The sequence below is a fragment of the Onthophagus taurus genome, chromosome 2 (assembly GCF_036711975.1).
Source record: "Onthophagus taurus isolate NC chromosome 2, IU_Otau_3.0, whole genome shotgun sequence".
Taxonomy (NCBI): Eukaryota; Metazoa; Arthropoda; class Insecta; order Coleoptera; family Scarabaeidae; genus Onthophagus; species Onthophagus taurus.
In genome coordinates this window covers 9657880-9681108 of record NC_091967.1, presented here as the reverse complement: position 1 = coordinate 9681108, position 23229 = coordinate 9657880, and the positions used below count along the sequence as shown (strand labels likewise).

The 23229-nt window shown below is 35.4% G+C and overlaps 1 protein-coding gene across 2 annotated transcripts in view; it reads left to right on the top strand.

The window, feature by feature from the left end:
- Window positions 1–1315: 1315 nt before the first annotated feature.
- Window positions 1316–23229, top strand: part of LOC111427079 (Smg6 nonsense mediated mRNA decay factor) — a 38204-nt gene continuing 16290 nt past the window's right edge. Inside the window, exons 1-12 of one of the 2 annotated variants that reach the window (XM_023062051.2) lie at window positions 1316–1471; window positions 1733–2530; window positions 3595–4262; window positions 4325–4479; window positions 4536–4562; window positions 4640–5812; window positions 5974–6052; window positions 6112–6222; window positions 6444–6461; window positions 6853–7077; window positions 7133–7194; window positions 13742–13887. In XM_023062051.2, coding sequence (XP_022917819.2) covers window positions 1432–1471; window positions 1733–2530; window positions 3595–4262; window positions 4325–4479; window positions 4536–4562; window positions 4640–5812; window positions 5974–6052; window positions 6112–6222; window positions 6444–6461; window positions 6853–7077; window positions 7133–7194; window positions 13742–13887 — 3502 coding nt within the window. In that variant the 5' untranslated portion in view covers window positions 1316–1431. The remainder of the gene's footprint in view (window positions 1472–1732; window positions 2531–3594; window positions 4263–4324; window positions 4480–4535; window positions 4563–4639; window positions 5813–5973; window positions 6053–6111; window positions 6223–6443; window positions 6462–6852; window positions 7078–7132; window positions 7195–13741; window positions 13888–23229) is intronic. The other variant, XM_023062052.2, reaches the window with a different exon arrangement.

Below are 23229 nucleotides of genomic sequence, written 5' to 3'. Positions count from 1 at the left end.
TGATTTCATTTTCTAAACCAATATACAGTTAGTCACAAAAGTCTACATCCACCACCTAAAATAGCGATAAATAAAGACCATTAAATTCATCTTTCTATTAAATCTAAAACTACTTGTGTTTATTGACGAGCAAAATAAAACTAAATCAAATGCTCCATCAAAGCAAAAAATTATATACTAACAGATAAACCTCACAAAAGTCAACATACAGTTACGAATTTGATACAAAAGAGCCTACACAGACATTTCTAGTATTAATCATACTAACATCTGTTAGCAAATGCTAATTGGGAGCACTCAAAATTTGTGGAGGGAGCTGCGCAAGTTGAATATTTACAATAAAAAAAACCCTGCCTACCGATGAGTCTGAGAGATGTTGAAGCTTTGAATGGATACTTTTCTTCGATTTCGGGACGGTCTGCGGATATCCATCCGGACGTGCACAACTTTTGTTGTGTCAGATCTGGTGTGAAAAATTTCTTTTTCCAAAAAGTAAATGAATCTAAGATGAATATTATCTTGACGAGGATGTCGAATCAGGTGGCAGGGATTGATGGTATAAGCCTTAGGATGCTGGGTTTCTGTTGTCCACACATAACTCCCTACCTTATGCATGTAATTAACTTTTCTTTAGAGTTTGGTGTCTTTCCTGAGAAATGGAAATCTGCCAAAGTTGTTCCTATACCTAAATCATCAACTGCTTCTTCCTTCTCGGATGTGAGGCCAATTAGTATTTTGCTTTCATATTCTGCCCTCCATCTAATCAGATATTTTCAATTTTGGCCTTATTTGCCGCTTTGAGGTTTTTGGCATTAGCAGTTGCTCGAAAAACGAGATTATGACAGCCTATTGGGACGTCGAATTTGAACCATCCTGTACATCAACGTTCAAAGTTTACATTTCGTATTTTACATACATATTAATTAGATAAATTAGTTAATGTATGCATCACGGAATGGATGCTTTAAGTGTAACATATGTATATAATACAATTTTTGTATATTATTATCAGGTACATCAAGTAGTTTGGCATATAGCGCACACAAATTATTATGATACTACATGGAACATTTCTGTGAAAAAATTAATAAATTTAAATATATTAATTTATTTAAATTAGTGAATATAACTTATTTTTCCCATATATATCGCATATTAGTAAATTTTATTTTAATATATCGTTATAGTCATAAGAAAATATGTTTAAAGAACGTATTCGTATTAAGTTTTGATCAAGTTAGTTTAAATGCACTGTATAATCTCTATAATTTTTTACCAAAAATAATTATTGATAATAAGTGGAACAAACGCATATTGAAACGATTATAATTAGATGGCGCTTGAAGCCGTTCCGAAATAATATTGGTAATAATAATAATAAAGTAAACGTGTAATTAAGTGATCGGATCATTTTCAAATTTGTCCGCTGTCATGGCGAGTACTAATGAACGTAAAAAAGAGGCAGATTGTGGTAGGTGTCATGAGTATGTCGCATGCTTTAAACAGATTTTTACGTAACTATCGCTTCGTTTTCTCAAAATCAAACTAAAATCTTCGCGAATTCAGTGTTAAAAACGGAATCGGTTTGTGATTGTGTGCCAATAACCTGTCAAAAATTCTAATCCTAACCTCTCTTATGCGACACCAGTTCAAGAGATTGTGTTTATAAACAACACTAACCCACATTTTTTTGTTGTTGAAATATAATTTTTTTGATTCTCTCCGTTCATAGAAAGTAAACACGTCGACGGTAAGAGTATGAAGAGGGGCAAACCACAACAGCAAATCTACAGACCAGGAAGCGGGCCATTGAGAAAATCAACTCAAGGTATTGGTGAATCAGAGTCAGATACAAAATTAATTGTCAATTCAAACGAATCGAAGTCAAAAACATCTGGAATGGAACGTATGGATAAATCGAAAAGTGCCGATTCAACACCAAGAGATACTCAACCTTTAGAACCACCTCCGTTAGAAAAATTTGGCGACATATCTATTTCTGAGACTAGAAAAAAAGTTAAAAAACCCGAACAATCGTTTTACGTTCCCCGACCGGTTGCGCAAGCTAGGGAATCTTCTATAATCGAAGAACCACAACAAGAACCACCTAAAAGAGGATTATTTCAACGCGAAGAAACAAACGGAGTGGAAAGTTTTAATTTTGAACGTCCGTACAGTCAAAATAAATCAAAAAGGTACTCAAATAAACGTCGAAATGAAATTACTGATAACCAGGAGTGGAGAACATCTAATCCTTCTGGGGTGGCAAGAAATCTTAGACAGGGTTCTGAACCTCGTGCAATAGCAAATCAAAATAGCGGTTTCAGCAATAGATGTAGAGAAACCAGGAGTGTAGAACCTGTTATTTTAGCTAATCAAAGAAATTATAATGATAATAAAATGAGTTCTAAACCACCTAGTGGACGTCGGCACAGTACTATAGGATTAGAACCTGATAAAAGGCTCAAAAACTTGGATAACTTACCACCTAGACTTAAAAAGAAGTTGTTAGAAGATACTAATTTAGCCGGTAAGTTATATTTTTTAAATATAATGATATAATCTAGATATTAACTTTGAAATAAAAGAATGTTGTAAAAGGCTTGTAAGTAGAGTTGTTGTGATCTAATTTTTTAACATCTCTGGTAATAGATGTTGGATAATAATAAATAATATGGAGCAGCTGTATCTGAACAATGGTAAACCTTAGCGCTTTTGGAAAAAAAAATCTGTATCAGCAAAGTCGTCGTCTTCGTCTACTTAACAGTTTAAATCTTGTTGACCTGTACCTTCAGACCACCTCTTTCTTACGCGTCTAACTAATCGTCTTCCAGCTTTTACTGCTTTTAGATTCTATCATCCTTGGGAAATCTATGACTATGTTCATCATATAGCTTTCTAAGTTAGCAGGATATTTATACTTCATCCTCAAAATAATTTTATGCTATTTCTCTTGCTCACTTTGCTGATATGAATGTTTTCCCAAACCGCTAGTCCTCAACATGGTTGGGACATGAAACTTGTTAATTTTCTAATCACTTAAAAAAATCACTTCATAGAGTTTATTGCATTCGTAGTAAATCACATTGAGGTTTCATTTTTGAACAATTTACTTTTGGCAAGATAAACGTCAAACACTATTTTAATATTGCTAAATTTGGATCTTTCTAGATTTGTTTCTAATAATACCAACAGTGAAAGCCTTCAAACTACATAGTTGTTTCAAATGAAACTAATTTTAGAATTAACCACAAGACTCTTTTTTTATTATAAGCTTTTTTAATTAAAATTTGAATTAATTTAACTCATGTTTAGGTCTAAAATATTTGCATAAATGTTACTTTTAACATTAAACTTGAAATTTTTCAATAATAGTAAGTGGTAACTGGATCATGATTTTATAATACGACTTTAGCCATGGACACTAAACCTGTATTATATCAAGCTGTAATAAATATGTAATTATAAAGGTTACATAACATTATTTTTTAATACATGACAGAACAGAATATTAATTACTTCTATTATCTCTTACCTTTTATGTATTAATCCTTTTTTATTATACATTTTTTTTATTTCAATTTTTTTTTGTAGCAAGTTATGGTAGAAACGAAGAAAACTGGGATGGAAGCAGTATAACCTTCCAGGGAACTCAAACTTACGTTTCAAAACCGCCCTACACGAATCTCTCGAATTTTCCAAACACCCCCCAAAGCAATGTTCACCATCATGTTCAATCGCAAAATCAACATCACACCAATCAAATGTATTTTACCCTCCCAGCCAATAGATCTCGTGGACGGGGTCGTCTTCAACAAGATTATGATAATCAAGGGAGAATGTTTCGTTCGGCTACGCCAGAAAAAATGTTCGCTAGCCCCTCGAATTCTCGTCCACCAACACCGAATACGTACGGAGGAAAAGTACGAAGTAATGAAAATTTGAATCGATACGACTGTAATTATCAACAGCAAAGAAATGATAATAGATCCGGGGATGAAAGGAAAGGGTTTGGAGATGGTCGGGGAGCGGAAAGAAATGGGAATTATGGTGGTGGTAGGATAGAAATTGGAAGAGAAAAACAGGGAGATCGAGTTGATAGCGAAAACGGTGCCTTGCAAAATGTTCCAGAGAGACCAAATCAGAGTGAAACCCCCAAGAAAAGTTTTAATGAAAGTTTGGAAGCACAATTGTCGCCTGTTTCACCTCCTACTCCTATTGAGAAAGAAACAAATGTTGTTCCTGTTAGCAATAAAATATATGTAGGTTATATTTTGAAATAATTATTTCACTTTACTATCGTTATTTTCTCCAATTCATTTAGGATTGGAGTGAAGAAGTTGAATTAAATGATCAACTAGAAGCAGAAGCCTTAAGTGATGCTCTCACAAGATCATCTTCAGTAACCAGTTTAATGGAAACCAGTACAAAATCTTTACCCAATGTTATACCAAACCAGAATCAGAGATCAAGAAGGAAGTAAGTTTTGTTTTAATTTGTTGTCAATGTAATACAATTCAATTTTATTTTTCCAGAAAAAACAAGCGTAAAAACAGGAGAAGGTAAAAACATAAATGCTTAAATTTTATTTGTATATATCAAATTATTTTTGCAACATATATTTTTCTAATATTTTCAGAAGTAACAGTAGAAACAAAGATCGCGATCGAAGTACAGAATCCCATCCAAGTAGGCATCAAGGAAGAAATCAAAATTGGGAAGATAGAACCTCAAGATTATATGATCATCACCGCACAAGACAAAGTTCTGTAACCAGTACGGATTCAAAAGATAATTTTCGAGTTCCTGAGCCTAGAAGACGATCGTCTCGTGATGTTCGTGATAGAAGTTATGATAAAAAGACGCAATCGCGGGACGTCAGCAGAGATTCAAGTTTCGACCGCGCCCGTAGAAGTTCTTGTAAAGAACAAGAAAATTGGAGAGACGAAATACGTAAGCGGCAACACTCCGAATTGGAATTGAGTAAGGAACTTGAAAACAAAGATAGTCGAAAGGGTGGCTTGATCATTTTACCACCTAAGATGCAGGAACAAACTAAAATACCTGAAAGGCCAAAATGTCCGGATATAAATCGAAAAGTTCCAGGATGTGGACAGAAAACTTTGTTTGATCCGCATAATCCGAATAAACCGATTGTTGTAAAATCGCCAAATTCGAGAGTAAGCGTCCCTGGGTTTTCAGATAATACGGAAACACCACCTCCTCAATTATATACAACTGATCAGTTTGGAAATGTTAGGCCGGGTTGGTACGAAGAAAATTCGGATAAATGGAAATTGTGTCGTTATCCGGATTTGTTAAGAGAAATTATAACTGCCGATAATGAATTGCAATACAATATTTCTTCTGGTTTACTCTTAATTAATTGGGGAACAGTTTCGAGCTATCGAAACTTTTTAATGCAAAGTTTAGAATATTTACTTTGTAAAGATATCAAGTTTTGTCAATCAGAATATGTTGAATATCATTTTTGGAAGATTTTATTCTACAACATCATCGAGATGATGAGAAAGGAAATTGCGAATAATTCGACGAATCGTGAACAGTACAAAGAATTTGTACTGTCCATTATTGATGAAGGTACAAAATATTTCGAATTGTTGTTAGATCGTTTAGAGGAGGTTTATAATTTTAAAATCAATAGCTTTTTAAGCTATAATACCACACCACAAAAAGGAAAATATGTTGGTTTGGCTTTAATTGCTGCACAAAAAATATTTTTATATCTTGGGGATTTATTGAGATATCGCGAACAAGTTAATGAAACTGCGAATTATGGAAAATCACGACAGTAAGTATACAGTGTGCTAATTAATTATCATACCCGACGTCATCATTGAAAGTATGCAACCAATATCACAGTAATGGTATTGCAATACGCGATTTGCACATTTGGTTGCATACTTGCAATACTTTCTTAAATTAATCTCTTAATTTTGTTTATTTTTTTAGGTGGTATATTAAAGCTCACGAGATTAACCCTAAAAATGGAAAACCTTACAATCAATTAGCATTATTGGCTGTTTATGCGGTAATTTTTTTAATAATATTTTATTATTAAATATTTTTATTTGGGTATAAACATTTTAGAGGAGAAAACTTGATGCTGTCTACTACTACATGAGAAGTCTTATGTCCTCGAATCCAGTACCATCAGCTAAAGAAAACCTGCAATCGTTGTTTGACGAGAATAGAAAAAAGGTAACTTTAAATTTTATAGATTATTTTTTATACGCAGATTTACGGTTTGGAATTTTTTAAATAAAATGCTTTGCCGTCGCACGATTTCGTATGAATATTTGAATACAATCAAATTAACGTATTAAATTGAACTGTCATTTAAGGTATTTTCTTAAATAACAATGTTTTTATTTAATTCAAAAGATTTTTTATAATAAGAAACTTTTCTTTCTATGCTGCAGTACCTTCATCAAATATGTGTAGGTATCACATAAAAAAAGAAACTCAATAACAATTTACTTACTGTCTTATTAAATGTGTGTTGTCTTCAATTGTATGTAAACAATCAGATACTTCTATTATTATTGTAACTAATAAAAAATAAATACAAAACGCTCGTGACCTATTTCGCTTTGGCAGTTATTTATTTGGCTTGTAAAATGCTTTTATTTTTAATTGCTGTTGCATGTATTCGCTTTAATACATATTTTTATGCAAAATCCAAAGGTAGTGTATATTTATTATTTTTGCTGAGTGAAATTGAATTAAGGAAACGATCCTTAAACAGGTACAAACACGTTTTTTTAATCACTTTGTCTTAGTTATTTTGGATACTAAATGATTTTAACAATAACCACTTGATTTTCTTAGTACGAACAAGGGGAGCGTAAACGCAGAGAAGAAAGACTCGAAAGAGCTCGGAAACACATGAAAGAAAAAGAATCCGAATCATCAAATCATCCGAATAGCCTTAGACGCGAAATTTGGATCAGACCGGATAGCGGCCGTCGCGTACATAGGACTACGTCTGCTGTACAAGAAACGCAACAGATGGATTCTGATGAAGAAGATTTGGCAGCGTTGAGCAGTGTTGAAGTGCGTCTAATTTTTATTAAACAAAATTTTATTCTTCTAGAGTATTGTGTTTTAGGTGAATAAGAGATTCGTCACCAGTTATCTACACGTTCATGGAAAACTAATTACTAAAATTGGGTAAGAATTCGAATTAAAATATTGAGGTTGTGGAAAAAAATTATGTCTGAGGTTATTCATTTTTATGGGTTACATAGTACATATATTATGGTTAACACAATTCATTGTGCGGTAAATTTTTTAACTTTTTTGTATTTGCTTGTTTGGTGGTTGTGGCATGTAAATAATCTATCAGAAAAGATGGTCGGTGTTATCCTAGTGGCACAGAGTTTATGTCCCTACAAAAATAATCAAAATGGTGGTGATATTATTAAAGATCTGCCCCAAAAATGGTTTATGTCGGAATATAACTTTTTAGGTTTATATTTTCTGGTGTTTAGGTAAGTTGTAATAATGTGGTTTCGAAAAATCGATCAAATTTAAGTGTTACATTCAAAATAAACTACATGATGTATTTAATTCATTATGAAAGTCTTCATACTATATTTATTTGAGCTGTATAAAACATCTTTCATGGTATTTTCTTTAGTCCCTCAATCAACAACGACTGTTAACGACGGAATCTCGCGAATGTCGTCAAGTACATCTTCGGTCGTCGCAATTAAACTCAGCGAGTGCATACTAAAAAGCTCATTTAATTTACACGGATGAATACGGCGCAATACCGAGTCCGAGATAGTACCGTTCCTTTAACTACATTAAATTTTGTAGCCACACTCCTATAGTCGTTCTTCTCTGCAAACAAATCTCGCGATGTAGTGAATTAGCACCTAGAGCTCACTCGAAAAAGCTCCTTTATACTTTTAACGTTTACCATGCGGCACTTTAAAACGGCCGAATTAGAACCTTTCACTCTCCCCTAATTGGCCGGCGCATAAACGCCATTAGCCGGTTACAACTCGCTGAATTTCATCTGCAAATATCCGGATGTCCGCGGGCGTGTGTGAACCTGTGAGAACGGCTTGGCGAGCACGCTTTTTCTTTCTTTCTCTCTCTGTGTTCATCTAATATCGTCTCTTTCTGGCGGCTGTGCTTTGTGTACCTGTGGTTCGCGGTGTACAGTTATCCTGTGCTAACATTGACTTACCCGCGACAATTGGAGGTGCAACGCTGGGGTCAACGGTTTTCCTAGATTGCTGGCGATACGCACTAAGCCGAAGTATTATAGTATATAAGTTATTTCATAAAAGCTTTATAAATTTTGATTGTATCAAATGTAAATTGAATACTAAGTTTCTTTTTTGATTTAAATTTATGAAAATGATGTTCAAAAAGGTTGGGTTACTGCGAATAATTTGAAGTATATCACGTAACCATTTTAACAGAGTTATAAAATTGTAATATATAAATGTGTCTGCGCAAAAAGTTAACGGATTCAATTTATGTATGCGTATTGGGTTTCGTAGCGAGAACGAACGTTGGGAAAGTGATTTCTTAATCGGCTTGCGATTATTCGGTACACGTCGCCCGTATATCTCTATCGGAATACCGGCGCTTCGTTCCCGGATTCCGGGCCCGGTTCTCGGTTCGAATTCAATCTAATCTGCGAACGCAGCTCGCGCTGTCATGTTCAGAACTTGCGACGATAACGAATGGCCCTTTTCGGACGTCGCCAAAGCTTGTCTTCGACTAGCGGAATGCGCTCGTTTATCAACGTGTTAAGTCAAAAAAATGCATACTATGTTATCTTAAATTAGAAAATTAATATAAAGATTCTATTTTGTAATAAGTATTTTTTAGACAATTAAAAAACTAAGCTGAATATAATAGGAATGTGTGGTTCGATTTCGATTGTACTTAAATGATGTAATGAAAATGTGATATTGTACAAAATCTACAAATCCTGTATGGATACCTATTTACTATTACTATCTTTTACTATTTACTTAAAAATCTACTTATATCAAAAACACAACTGAAGTATTTGGGCTATTTACATCGTAATTGAATATAACTTTATAACTTTTATGTACTTTTAAATTTACCTTAGTGTTTATTTGTTAACAGAAGGAGTTCTATTCGGCGCCACTTGATTAGATCGGTGAACTTGGCATGCGGGGGGCGTCGACGTGACGCCGCGCGGATTCGCACGCTCCGATTCCGATCGACGGCGAACTTGGTCGTAGGGCCCCCCTCGGGGCCCGGAGGTGCGGCTCGCGCTCGGTAGCACATTCCGCAGAGCGCAAGTTTACAATTAGACCAATTGAGCGTGAAATAATGGCTGCCGATCGCGTCCGCCGTCCTCTGTAATCGTTTTACTAATTCGATACGTGAGCACAATGCAAATCGATCGAAGAGGCGTCGAACGATCTGGCCAACTCGTATCGCTAGAATAAATTTTTTTTAATTATCTATTAGGAAAAACAACCAAAATAAGCTTTCAATGCGGTGCAGGAAGAAATATGATTTATGACTGAATTATTTATTTGAATGAAAGTAAATTGATGATAGATTGATATTGATACCGTTAGCTTTTCTTTTGATAATAACTAATGCCGTCTCATAGTACGAGCCTGAGAATGAAACGTACGCCTCTTGTTCCTATGTGTCGAAAACGAGTTCTCTTAACCATCCGTCAATCACCGTCGTATCCGTATCGAGTGCGTAACACATCCGACGTGTTAAACACGCTCGCGTACATCGAGCATAATAATAACGCGACCGGTTCGTATTACCATAAATTATAGCTCGAAATTGTATTGGCGTCGGTGCGTGAACGCGTCCCGGACCGTTTCATCGATCAATGTCCGCTCATTGTCATGCTGTGTTGTCGAGACAAAAACGCGAACCGCGATCCGCTTCCCGAAATAAATAAACGGACGAAGGAAAAATCTCAGTCTACCGTTAACATCGTAAATGCAAAGCGAAGACCGCAACAAGTGTTAGGATTTAGTATTCCAGTAACACCAACGGTCGTTTCATTTGGAACAATTCGCGATCGCACTGTTAATAGAGGAATTTTGATACTTAACGGTGATGTATGTTTAAAAATACTTATAAATTAAGCGTAATAGTTACTGGAAATACTTGAATCTTTCCTAACTCTTGCATTATTAATTTATTCTTACGTAATACACACAAAGTTAAAGAATAGGTTATATCATTTACTTATGCAGTTCTGCGTGAGAATGAATATCATCTTTAATAAAACTCTATATTGCATCTAAAGTTTTGTTGTAACATCTTCCTTATTGGTAGGAGAAAAAGTTGTCATTTCACTATCAGATCTTTGATATAGGAAATGAATTTGAGATCATAAAGAGTCAATTGAATATGTTTCATTACGTTGGTACAAAATCACCCTTAATGATTTTTGTTTATACTTCGTTTATGCTATAATGATGGTTAGGAAGATCAATTTTATATAACGCTGTACCGATCCATTCAGTTAAAAAATAATGAATTAAAGATTAAAATAGCAAATTAAAATTCTAAAATAAACCTATTCAATTGAGACAGTGTTAGTAATTAAAAAATTGATTGCTTGATTGTACTCATAATACTAATAGATGGCGGTTTTTACCTTTCATCCGTCAATAACGCTGCAAAATAAATAAACAACTTTATGTCTTTGGTTACAAACTATAAAAAGATAGTAAAATTCTTTAAAGTAATTTAGTTTTATTGTTTATATTAAAGTAATGCTATAATTTAAAGTATTAATGTACTTAAAATTCTTGAAAAATTTTGATCTTAATGTTTTTCTTACTTATCCAGGCTTAAAGCTTAAATTTAATGCGTGATTATTTATATGTCTCTTTTGATTATAATGCCTAATTATATACATAACATCAATCATACTTAAAACAAAATCTGCATTTTGACGTTACGTTGATCTGATTTCGCAGTTATTTCCTTTAAATACACCTGGGAAACAAGCTTAACTCAATACTCATCAACAATTTTTAATTCCATCTGCATAAAATTTTTCTGAATTTTATATCCCCATTAATGTCTTGATATTAATAACTTATAAATACAATCAGATAAGAAGTCGATACGTATTCACATCATTACTTTTAAAAAAGAAAGATTAGTCTAAATATAGATGTATCAATAACTTCACTTGCGTCGGTGGTTAGCATAAATTATCTATAAATAACTATTCACTTGCAAATGTCGCCGGTTACCGCTGTGGCCATGAAGATCCCAAGTGACATAGTGGTTTGTTTTTAGTTAATCTTAAATATTAAGGGGTCATTTTCTTGCATAGATATTAATTATATTCACAAATTACAGTAATATGACTACAATTATTTTTTCGTACACAGCGCATCAACTCACCAATTTATTTTAACATTCAGTGTACCGTTCGCGAAATAATTATAGTAATTCGGGGACAAAATAATGATTATTAGATTGCGATTCTGGGCTTTAAGAAGACGACAATTTATCGGCCATAATAAAATGATTAGGCCGGTGTCGGAATTTTTACGTGTCGATCGCCAGTGCCTGCCGGAGTTTATAGCCGCGCTTCAGTCGCGTAGAAAAACAGATTCCTAAACCGCAATTTACGATTGGATGAACGGTTACAAGGCGATGACGATTTAATCGAACTCTTGCCGAGATTGCAATGCGCTTTTTGGTCTTCGAAATAAATGTAACGGTATAGCGGCAGATTAACAGACCACAATAAGAGAACTTGAAATGAAAATGCTTTAAATCTGCGCGTACGTGTCATAATATTACCTATTTTTAATTTATTATTGTTTATTATTGAACGGAATGACTTAATTAATTTTTTTTATGATATAAAGGTTTTGTAAAACGTTGAAATTTATTTCTCATGGATTTTCTCATAGATTAGATATGCTTACATCAATCTTCCAGTAGAATTTTGCACAGTAAGTCCTGTAAAGGCTATTTACTCGTCGTAGATTTTGCTTCATTACCCACGGTATTACCGTTCGGTTAATTAGATACGCGATAAAAGAATCTGGGAGAGTTTTGAACCTGATTCATAGATACCATGACCTTTTCCGTAATGAGTGTGTCGACCGAGACGTTGAATTAAGATGGTGAGGTTCTCTATGCAGAACATTTTCATCTAGTCATCATTTTTTCCTTTGAGTTGATATTCTTCTGATTGCCCATGGTCAGCCTTCAAATGAATGATCAGGCAATGACACCAGAAAGGAAATTATCAAACGGTCGAAGGTCTACGGATCCGTCAACTTTTGTGTACAGGGATAATCATTTGGCTATTGTCCGTCAGCTCCGAATCACATAAACCAATAACACTTCAAATTCGACGGCCCCCAATCGTTCATTGTCTCCACGTTTCGGTGGTGTATCGCCCAGTCACCATTGTCCATTGTTGTGAGCCCAATTATACGGGGCTTATTCCGGCCTCTGATTATGTTGTCAAACGGCCTAACTAGACATTATTGAGATCCAGTTCGATCTACAAAGTTAACCAGGCTATTGATGATGCTTTCCCGTCGGGCGTACATTAAATTTAATTAAAAATATAGTTCGTTTTTGCTTCGACGAATATTTAAATTGCGGCGATTTACATCGACTGCCGCGCGGAACTAATTAGTATTTAAATATTGCCCAATGTGTAATTTACCTGTCAACTGTAGTTAGCTCTGAGCACAATTTCGATATCTAAATTTACTCGGAGACTACGTTTCGTGTCTGCTAGACGAGACACTTAACCACTTTTTATTACAGGTTCGATAATTTCGATCCAATATGTGATTATGATGTTCCGGTTAATGTTGCCTTGTTACTTTTCGTAACATCTTATTTAAAAGAAATTTCAATGTAATTGCTATTAATCTAATTTTAAAGAAATTTCGTGACTATAATAGGTGTTTTTTGTGTCTTTTTCTTTAATAGGTATTTCAACATGGTGTAAGAAGGAAATGAAGCTTTTATGTACAAAACGAATATTTGAGGTTTTTTAACATACGTTTTAAGAAGTTGCGGGTTGTAACAGCAGCCATATGGTTACGTGTCCAATACTCACGCATACATAATGCATCACGTCAATATTTTTTTAAAGACGTACCTGTCTTTGTCGATTTATTTGCGTTAATGCGGTCAAAGGTACCGCTTTAAACACACCAAAAACTAACTTCGAACATAAAACCAACTAACGGTTACTTTAAGAAAAGATTCCAAGTATTTCGAAGCCTTCCTTTAACTTTACAACCAGAAATTTAATATGTAGAAACCAGCAATTTCGCGAAATCTATTAACACCGTATAAATTCGTAAATGACACCGTTTATAGATGTAACAGGTTGTTCATTACGAAATTTAACACAAGCTTATACATACAGTTAGTTCTTCAAAGTATTACTAATTGGTATGTGTCCTTTAATATTTGCGACCGGTCGTTGCAGGTTCTCCGTCGAAGCTATTCAATTACAATGGACGGTAGAGTACAATGCAAGGGGCGCGCGAAATCGTTATTTATGAATGAACGTGTACGTTTTCTGGGAAGACCATGAAGTTGTTTTAATGTTCCTTTGACCTCGATACTAACAGACCTTTCTGCAAGATTGTGTTCTTTTTAAATTATTCTCTAAGAATTATAAGCATATTAATTTAAAAATATATCATTTTATTAATACATTTTCTTTTCTATTACTTTCCAGAATGGAAACCTTTCAAGAGACAGCTATTCAAATGTTAAAAGAATTTCGGGCGTTACTTCAACACTCCCCCGTTCCATTACCATGCAAAAGGTTCCTTCAATTGTTGGCGTTGAACATGTTTGCGATCGAAAGCACACAATTGAAAGGTAAGTGCTAAGTTTTGTTTCGGACTGTTAAATATTTAAAAGGTTTTTCTGAAGAGATCAGAACAGCTTTATTTCTTTATGATCTCCAAAAACACCTTTTTGTTTTTTTTATTACAATGTTTAATGAATTTATTTAATGAATCAGAAGTGTTAAAAATTTGCATAGAGATCATCATCCATTTTTTTTTCTTGCGTAAAGAAAGATAATGTTTCTTTGTATTCACATGCGCGTGTGAAGTGGATTTAATGACTTTATTTGCCGTTTTTTTCGTTTCCTGTGGTTTTAAAAAAACACGATTAACAATGCTCGGGGTTGATCGAGACTCCGCCTATTCGAAACTCGTATCTTTTTCGCTCTTTCCACTTGGGTTGGCGCAGTGAATGGGTCTATTATGCGCGATTTCGGGTACATGGCGTGGTGGTCCTTTTGAAGGAGTCGTTTGCGCTGTCAATCCGACCGGAGAATTCCAAGAAGAGTGAATAAACTTTGCCGTTTTCATTGCACACGGCTGGGTGCGTTTTGAATTTAATGTCCCCCAAAAACGCTTCTGTACCGACAGGTTCAAGATGACGCTGATGGGCCAGGAAATGCCAAACCGGTTTTGTTTGTTTTGGACTTGACGCTTAAATTCTCGACAATGTTTGCGAGGTATTTTTTTGTCAATATTAAGTGTTTGTTGATGTTTTTCGAGTAAATATTTGGGAGCGCTAACAATAGGGATGCTTTAGTGCTTTCTACAGGATTTTAAATCGTAATTATTTCATTATAATATTGATATCAACATTAAAATTGCTTGTAAGATAGGAGTGGCGGTCTCTGGAATGAACGTAAATACGCACACGCCCACATTTACCTCCCATAGTTATAACGTATGTTTACAATCTCGTATATGCGACGCTTAAACTGTCCTAGACACTATTTAAATCATCGGTAACCGACCATAAACTTCTAACACGATCGGTTAAATCTTGTATCATAGTAACACTTTGTTCAGTCTCAAGAATTTTTATAAAAACTTTCGAGATGTACTCGGAATTTTAATTTAAATTCTAAGTTATGAAATACGCGTGCAAAGTTTTTGGAACGAAAGCTCCGCGGAGTTGTAACTTTACACTACGCCTTTGGGGGTTGAATTTTATCCCGTCTAGCCAAAACTGTCACGTAAACTTCGGCGCCTGCCGTTTTGGGCCCACTTAAAAATGATAAATTTCCCATAAGGGAACCTCACCCGTATGCTTTATGAACCGTACCATTTTCACTAACATTTTCGTATGCTATAGTATTGGGGGACGAATGCGGAGGGAAGAACTTCAGCTTTTAGTCGTTTTCCCCCGAGAAGGTTTTACAGCTCACATCTTACGTCTTGAATATTTTGCAGGTAGAGCTTTAAGGTTTCTAAAGGAATTTCGTTTTGTTTAGGGGTATGAATAAAACATTGTTTGGCGTTAACTTGACTTCACAGATTTTTTCAGGAACTTTTTGAAAATTCTTGCTATCAAATATCAACCAAATTGAAGGAAATCAGATAACTATAAAATGGATTACAGTTGAGGATGTTACTTATGAAACGTACTGTATAATGGTTTGAATATACTTTCATCAGTCTGCCGACAGGAGATTACGACAACGCACTGAAGATGCCAAATAGAAGCAACAGAAGGAACGGATGAAATCTCGGAACAACACAAATATACTTTATAGTTATATATCTCATGATAAATGATTTTGAAGAATCTGTCAAAGTTACAAATCCAAATAACCTGTATTTCAAATCTCCTCAGTAACTATTTATAGCTTCACTTTATATTATCGTAATTTGTTTCTACTTAGCCGAGAGAGCGGATGCGCGCTATTAGAGCAAAAACTCTAATTGGAAATGTTAATTAGATTATCGTGCGCGCAACGCAATATTCTTGGGCTCTGAATGAATTCTGTTTGTAAGAGAACGCCGATGTTTGCTCCACGCCCGAATTCACTACCCGGTTACGCAACAACAACTTGCTCCGAACAGCTAAACGTTATACGTGTGTACATTTGCATAGGACCATCGGTAACGGTAACCGAAGAGTAACGTAAAATCCAGAATTATCTACACGCCCAGACGGTGGCGGCCAATGTTGGGGCCGGGAGAGAGACGAAATCGACGTCGTCGTTGGCGCGCCGGTAGCCCGGGAGCTCGCTATCGCTTTGTCAACACCGTTAACCGAAACAATTAATCGTAAACATCTCAGCTGCGCTAGACGTTCAACGTACAGTACAACTCGTAGATCCTCTCTCTTCGTTGTTACGCTTCGGTGAGCCCGCGAAGCAACCACGCCGGGAAGCAAACTGCCGAAAAAAAAAATCTTAGAAGAGAGTGTTTACGACAGGAAACTGACGTTGAAGCCAAAATCCCGCAGAAGACGACGAAATGCTTAAACACAAAAGCTACTGTTTGTACTAATTACAATTAGTTGAAACAGGAAACGATCCTATTCGATGTACGATACAATTAAAGTTTTTTGTGCTCCCTTCCTGTGGATGTACACAGATGGCGATTTCTTTATTACTTGAATAGATTGTGCGATTAATTAGATTAATTATCTTACAAGATATATATCTCGTGGTGTCCGTGTACTTTTTTTCAACCAACCGTTATAAATCGCAACCACCTCGAACCACGTAATAGCTCCGTCTAAAGCAGCCCGACGCTGTTTTGGGCGCCGCGTCCCGCTGGGCGAAATATGGGACCGCGGACAAAAATCATCGCGTGAATTATAATCGTTGCGATAGCGCGACAGGATAATCGATTATCAGATGAACGTTCCTTAATGAGTTGTGTGATCTTTCTATACTTGATGGTATTCCATGAGTCGCACATTTCTACAAACGTATTTTGAATTTTACATCAAAGTATTAATACTTGGAAAATATTGAAATAAAATGGCTTGGTTAAAAACTTATAGACAGTTTATAGAAAAACCGGGAAGGCCGCGTAAGGAGGTGAGGTTATCCCCTTAGATGGATATTTAATAGCGGTTGTTAAGGCCGTAACGTTTAAGTTGTTATAACTATATTTAAGGAAGACCGCTGCGATATTGATTCTTACTTGGAATTAATAAACAGCTTCGCTATTTTATCGTTAAGTTGCGGTCGATTAACTGAATCACGTTTAGATCATATCTGATCGGAGAACTTTTAATTATTCTTCCTCCGTTCTTCACTACAATGTATAAGAGATACTTCTTAATTGAGACATCTTAAGTAGATAGCAATCTTTAGCAAAAACTACGCAAAGTTAATCAAAAAAAATAACACTTAATTGTCCTGAATTAACGTTACAATGACCTGAAAATATATTATGAACCCAATAAGGCCGTGAGACTTTATCATTTGACACGACACGGTCTTCAATAAATTATTCCGAGCCAACTGAGTTTTGCTATCTTCGGTGGTCTCGTGCAGACATCCCATGGTTCTATGTGACCCATATGGGACGAACATAAACGCAGATAACCCATGAACGACCTCTGGCGCCGCCATTTTGATTTAACGCGTCGCTTAATCGTGCTTTAAAGTGTCTTGTTTATATGTCCGCCAGCGAGGTAATGTACAACGTGTCAACATTGCAATTTACTTGACGGTCGACATCGTTTTGTAACCAATAGGTCGTAAATATCATTGTTACTATTTTTCGATGATTAAGACTATGATTTATCTCAAATTGAAGCATTTTAAGTTTAATAATCGTTTAGCGCACTTAAAGTTACTTATTTGTTGCAATAAATAAGAATATCTTTATAATTTAATGATAGATTGATTTCTAACTGCCATATTGGAAGAACGAAACGTTTCTCACTTAACGACCGGTACATAGACGATAACATCGCCACCGTTAAATCAATTAATTAGCTAATTGATTGGATTTCTAATTGGCCGGACCGAAACTCCCGGCTCATCGCTCATTTCTTGCGTATCGAAGCGGACGATACAATAGGCGACTGTTGTATCGATAACAAAAGCAATCAGAAGTCGTGTACTTGGATTTCTTCTACGGTAATGGTGTCGATGACTTCCGCGTGTCTTTTTCAAACCGAGTTTAGAAAAACACTGTGGAGATAATCGGAGGTAATCGCGGCGATGTTGCAATCGAGCCTATTGTGCAACCGAATTAACCGGAAAATTGGATCACACCTTTTTCTCGATACGGTTTAAAAGAAAAAGTCGCGTGGAGTGGTCGTAAAACAATTAATGTCCCCAGGACGTAACGACCAATACCAATTTTCGAATCGAGACGTTCATCTGGAAATTAAATTTACGCCTAACTGTACACCGTTGCTTCGGGCGGATGTTTCGAAACAACGCCTTTACGAATATGGAGAAGAAGAAGTTGAGGAAAAAATTCTTGAACCTTTGTAATGACGATGTATAGTCTAGATTGCTCAATTTCCTTTCTAGTGTACTTTTTTATCCCTTTTTATTGCTTTCACTTTTCTTTGTTACAATAATATTGCGTGTATGTGTTTCGTGAAGTCGTGTACGATGTGTAAAATGACAGAAGTGTTATCTCTCACCTCAGTCTAGAGTACATATTTATCTTTATCCGATTCAATCCTTGCCTTATAGAAGTGTTTGAATAATTCATGGGTGAATTCGGGCTACGATCTCGCAGGTATGCGAGAATTACGTTTCCGCATATTACCAGGCACCGCAAGAACGACAACAACTTGTGCTTACGTTAATTTTATTAGGATTTCCCTTACACGAAGGAACGTAATCGAATTGAACAACTAATTGGTTTCGGAAGAAGTTAATGTTCATTCGTATACGCTATGTAAACACATATTCGTATGGATATAAGCAATTAACTTCAAATTCAAAAAAGCAAATAAAATTATCTATATGTTACCACCATCTTATTCATTTAATCGAGATTGCTAATTTTTCTTTACTTTTAAGTAATAAAATTAAAATTAAAAATTCAAAGAAGAAACATTCATCATTTATGTTTTTATCTATACCGGGAATTTCATATAATTCGCAATGCACTGTCCCACATAAAATGCAACATAATTTAATAGTACAGGCATTGGGTAGTTTTGCAAAGAAATAGTTTTGCTTGGAAAAAATGACGTCCTTATGATAACACTCAAGATGGCTAAACCCGAATGATTCTAGTTCCAGGTTCTAGGTCTTGTTGTTCTAGGTTAGTTCTAGTGATAGTGCTAGTGTAAAACTACAACTAACACTAGACCTAGAACTAGAAACATTCGGGTTTAGCCGCAAGTATCTCAAGACGGCTAAACCCGAATGATTCTACTTCTAGGTCTTGTGCTAGTGCTAGTGATAGTGCAAAACTAAAACTAACATTAGACCGAGAACTAGAAACATTCGGATTTAGCCGCACGTCTCTCAAGACGGCTAAACCCGAATGATTCTAGTTCTAGGTCTTGTATTAGTTCTAGTGATAGTGCTAATTTAATAAAACTATGCAACATAGTGATATCTTATGTTAACTAGCGCTACCTATCACTGTCACGAACTAACATTAGACCTAGAACTAGAAACATTCAGACATGTTGCATTTTATGTGGGACAAAGTTAGGTACACCCTGGTTTCTATGGAAATATATTTTTGTATATTGCATCTTAAGTGAAATTCACTGAATAAAATTAAAGGATTTTGTGTTAAAAAATAAAAATTGTAACTTTAACGTCCGGCGTTATAAACCATGTCCTTCCGTTGACGTTTACAATTAATGGAAACCCCGCGGCCCCGCACCAGTGTGTATTTCAACACCTCGGCCCCACGGGGGGGACGCACACAAACCGTTCACACGCGAACGGGCCGCCGATAGCAAGAGTGACGACTGGCCGAGGTCGTCGCACCAAAATTCAATTACCACAGAGGATTCTATTATGATATACCGTACGAGCACTTAGTAGTTATTATTTTTGATTGTACGGCTCCGGGTGGCACATCGACCGGTCGCGAGCTTCTGATTTATTGCTCTTTGATTGTGTTCGCCGCGTACTAAGCCGTTGAAATAATACGAAACGTATATAGGAAGTCAAACCGTATCTTTTTAGGTATTTACTGAATTCAGGATGTGGTAGTAAATTGAGTTGTAAAAACCTTAATAAGAAAAACTTTTTTAAATTGAAAAAGATTAAAAACGCTCATATCCTGCTAAATGTCTTTGAAATTAATTATGTTTTAGGTATTTATTTGAAAACCACTCAATCCATTACTAAATAAATAATAATTGAAGGTGTAATAGCGTTTCACGGCAGAATAATAGCGATAAATTTAGAGTTAATGCCTAATCTGTATGAATGAATCCCACATGCACCAACTAACCGTAAACATCGCAATTACCAAATTCATTATCCAACCACATTGTCATACACCATCATTGCCAGAGTGTTCCATCTAGATAACGTGCAAAACGGGTTCGGAATATTTTCTAGTACGTGTAGATATGTCCTGTTTATATCCTTTTCAAGTCGTCAGGTCAAAAAATCGAATCAACACTACCACCACCTGTTCATTGTAACACAAAGTGGAAAAACCTCGTTCTTTTATTTAATTGTAAGTAATGAATGTGTATTGTCTTAGGAAGGCAACCGGTAACGGACCACCACCTACTTTTCGGTATGTATATTAGCTTGAATGCTATTTATAGTATGGAGGTACAACAATAATTTTGTATTAATCATCGTTATGAAAAATAATATTTATCTTAAGGGTTAATTTATATTGAAAACTATGATAATGCTGAATTTTGCCTAAAATATAATTCCTGGATTTCTCCATTTCCCAGATTAGTACGTAAATAGTTTAATGTAACATAAAGTTGTTTTATACTTATGATCGGGTGTTTACAGTGTTAATGCTGCAATCTTTTTTTTAAATGTAACATTTCTGTTGAACCAGGCTTATGATATACTCTTTGTTTGTTGAAATCGATTAATCCAACAAGTTCGATGCCGTTAGTTCGGCAAAAGCGAGTGTGAGCGCGCATAAACAGTCGTAGTAACAGTGGTTTTAATTTCTTTCCGAATCGAATTGTAGAGGAATGTAGGTGCCGACATCATAAAGACCTGAGAATATTGTGAACCTCATTCTCGATATGTTGTATAATGATCATTACATTAACTATCACATCTGTAAAGTAGGCTCGCTTAATCAATTGGACGGCAACATGTGCTTTTAGGAAAGAGAAACATGACGGTATAATTAATATTTCATATCATTATAAATTCACGAAAATCTCATAAAATACAACTGTAAATAATTTACATCTATCGCCGCTAAAAAATAGCCATCATATATTTTCTGAGACAGTTATTATGCCGCTGGTTAGCCTCCAAACGTTTACAACCTACCCATAATATGAATTTTATCAAAATGCTATCGCCGTAATTGGGCTATAAAAAAAGATTCAGCATAAATATCGTCGTGGTTAACCATTAAATCTCTCATCACACATTCACGGAAACCGTTAATCTTAAATTGATCCAAAACCATCTTTTTTCGTAATTAAAGTTTATTTGAGAGGAAAAGTTTACGTCATAATTTTGCAAGAGAAGATCGAAATGAACCGATCAGATTTCAAGTTATCGCTTTTCTTGAACGAATAGACGGGATAGAATTCACGCAATTTCCTACAGAATATAATAAAGGTTAATGTGAGAGTTGTTCAGTGAGTATGGCAAAAAGTATTGCAACTCTTAATGGTTTATTAGTATTTCCGCTCATTTGATGACTGCATTTGACCATATCCTGCAATTAATTATCTAAAAGTAATTTTTATAAACAAGGGAAAAAAAGTAGTCATTGATGACAGTATAAATACTTTACATAAATATTTTGATAAATTTACAGTTTTAATTAAGTTCTATAATTGGATATGGTATAACTGAGGATGTTGTTTGTAGTAAAATAAGAATTTCTCAGGTGTATGTCGTAAGAAGTAAAGTTTAGCTTGGCGCATTCCTTCAGTCGCGTCTATTTACAGCCACGTCTGCCTAACGCGGACAAGTTTTTGTTCTTCGGTAAAGATAATTTTAGATCTTGCATATATCCGACCGGTTTATGCTAATGTTGGGGCGAGTATTTCATTCGCGACGTTCCGTCGCGCGTCGAGGTCATACAATTGCCCTGCCACGCGATACTTGTGATGGTAAATTAACCCACAAGAAACATCAAACTTATCTCGTGTTTATTCTCATTATTCGTTGAAAATAAAACGTTATAACAATATTTTCGTTTAAGTAATAGTTTGCGGAGGAAATTGGCGAACAAATTAAAATCTTCGATGATGGATGAACGAATCGAGCCCTGCGCATTAATCAAAACGCATAAAGGATACGATTCGCGAACGGGGAATTAATAATCCATCGGCTACACCATTTGATACTCGCACCTCGCCGTTGAAGAAGAGAAGAAGGCCGAGTGGAAAAGCGCGTCTCCCGCCTCCCCAGTTATTACCGCTCCATCCTCGGTAACACCGTTACTATCAATTATGTAAAACTGCTCAAGTCCGTGGTAGATTCGACGCTCCGAGCACTTCCCACAATAACACGTATTATTTACCTTATTAGCTGGAGACGCCAGCTTTCCACATTCGAACGTGTAATCATTTGTTACATAGAATACATATTAGGTGATGAATCGGCTATTTCTATGTTTAGATAGAATATATTAGTCTTATTTAACTTTAAAACGCACACAATGATTTTGAAATTTGTTAGATGTTGCTTAAATAGAGTGTAATTGTTTAGTGTCATCTGAAATAGTGTAAAATGGCTTAAGAGTATTGAAAGTTATATAATAATTTATATCTTTTAAATAGCTTCAGGGGTAGATTGTTTTACACCTTTACTATTATTACTATTGCTGTCAGGCTGTTAAGGCTATTAAGCCCTCCAAATGTTTAGGGCTAATGTAGATCCTTGATGAACTTGTATTACTTCAAGGTCTTGTTCCTTTATGTTGGTAGGTGTCAGGCGTACTTTACCGAAAATTTTGTGTCTTAGGCGGCCTCTGGCGATACATTCACACAGTATATGCAGTCTCTGGCTCCTCGTTAAATTTTATCCTCAGTTTGTCCAATGTGGAAGAGCTGGTATTTTAGGGCGCATGGACGAAATGGTTGAATGTACAGTGTGTTAATTGAATTAATTATTGTACTCGACGTCATCATTGCAAGTATGCAACCAATATCACAGTATTTTTATTGCAATACGCGATTTGCGTATGATGCGTATTGCACTGTGATATTGGTTGCATACTTGCAATGATGACGTCGGGTACGACAATTAATTAACACACTGTATAATCGTTTAGATATAAATCA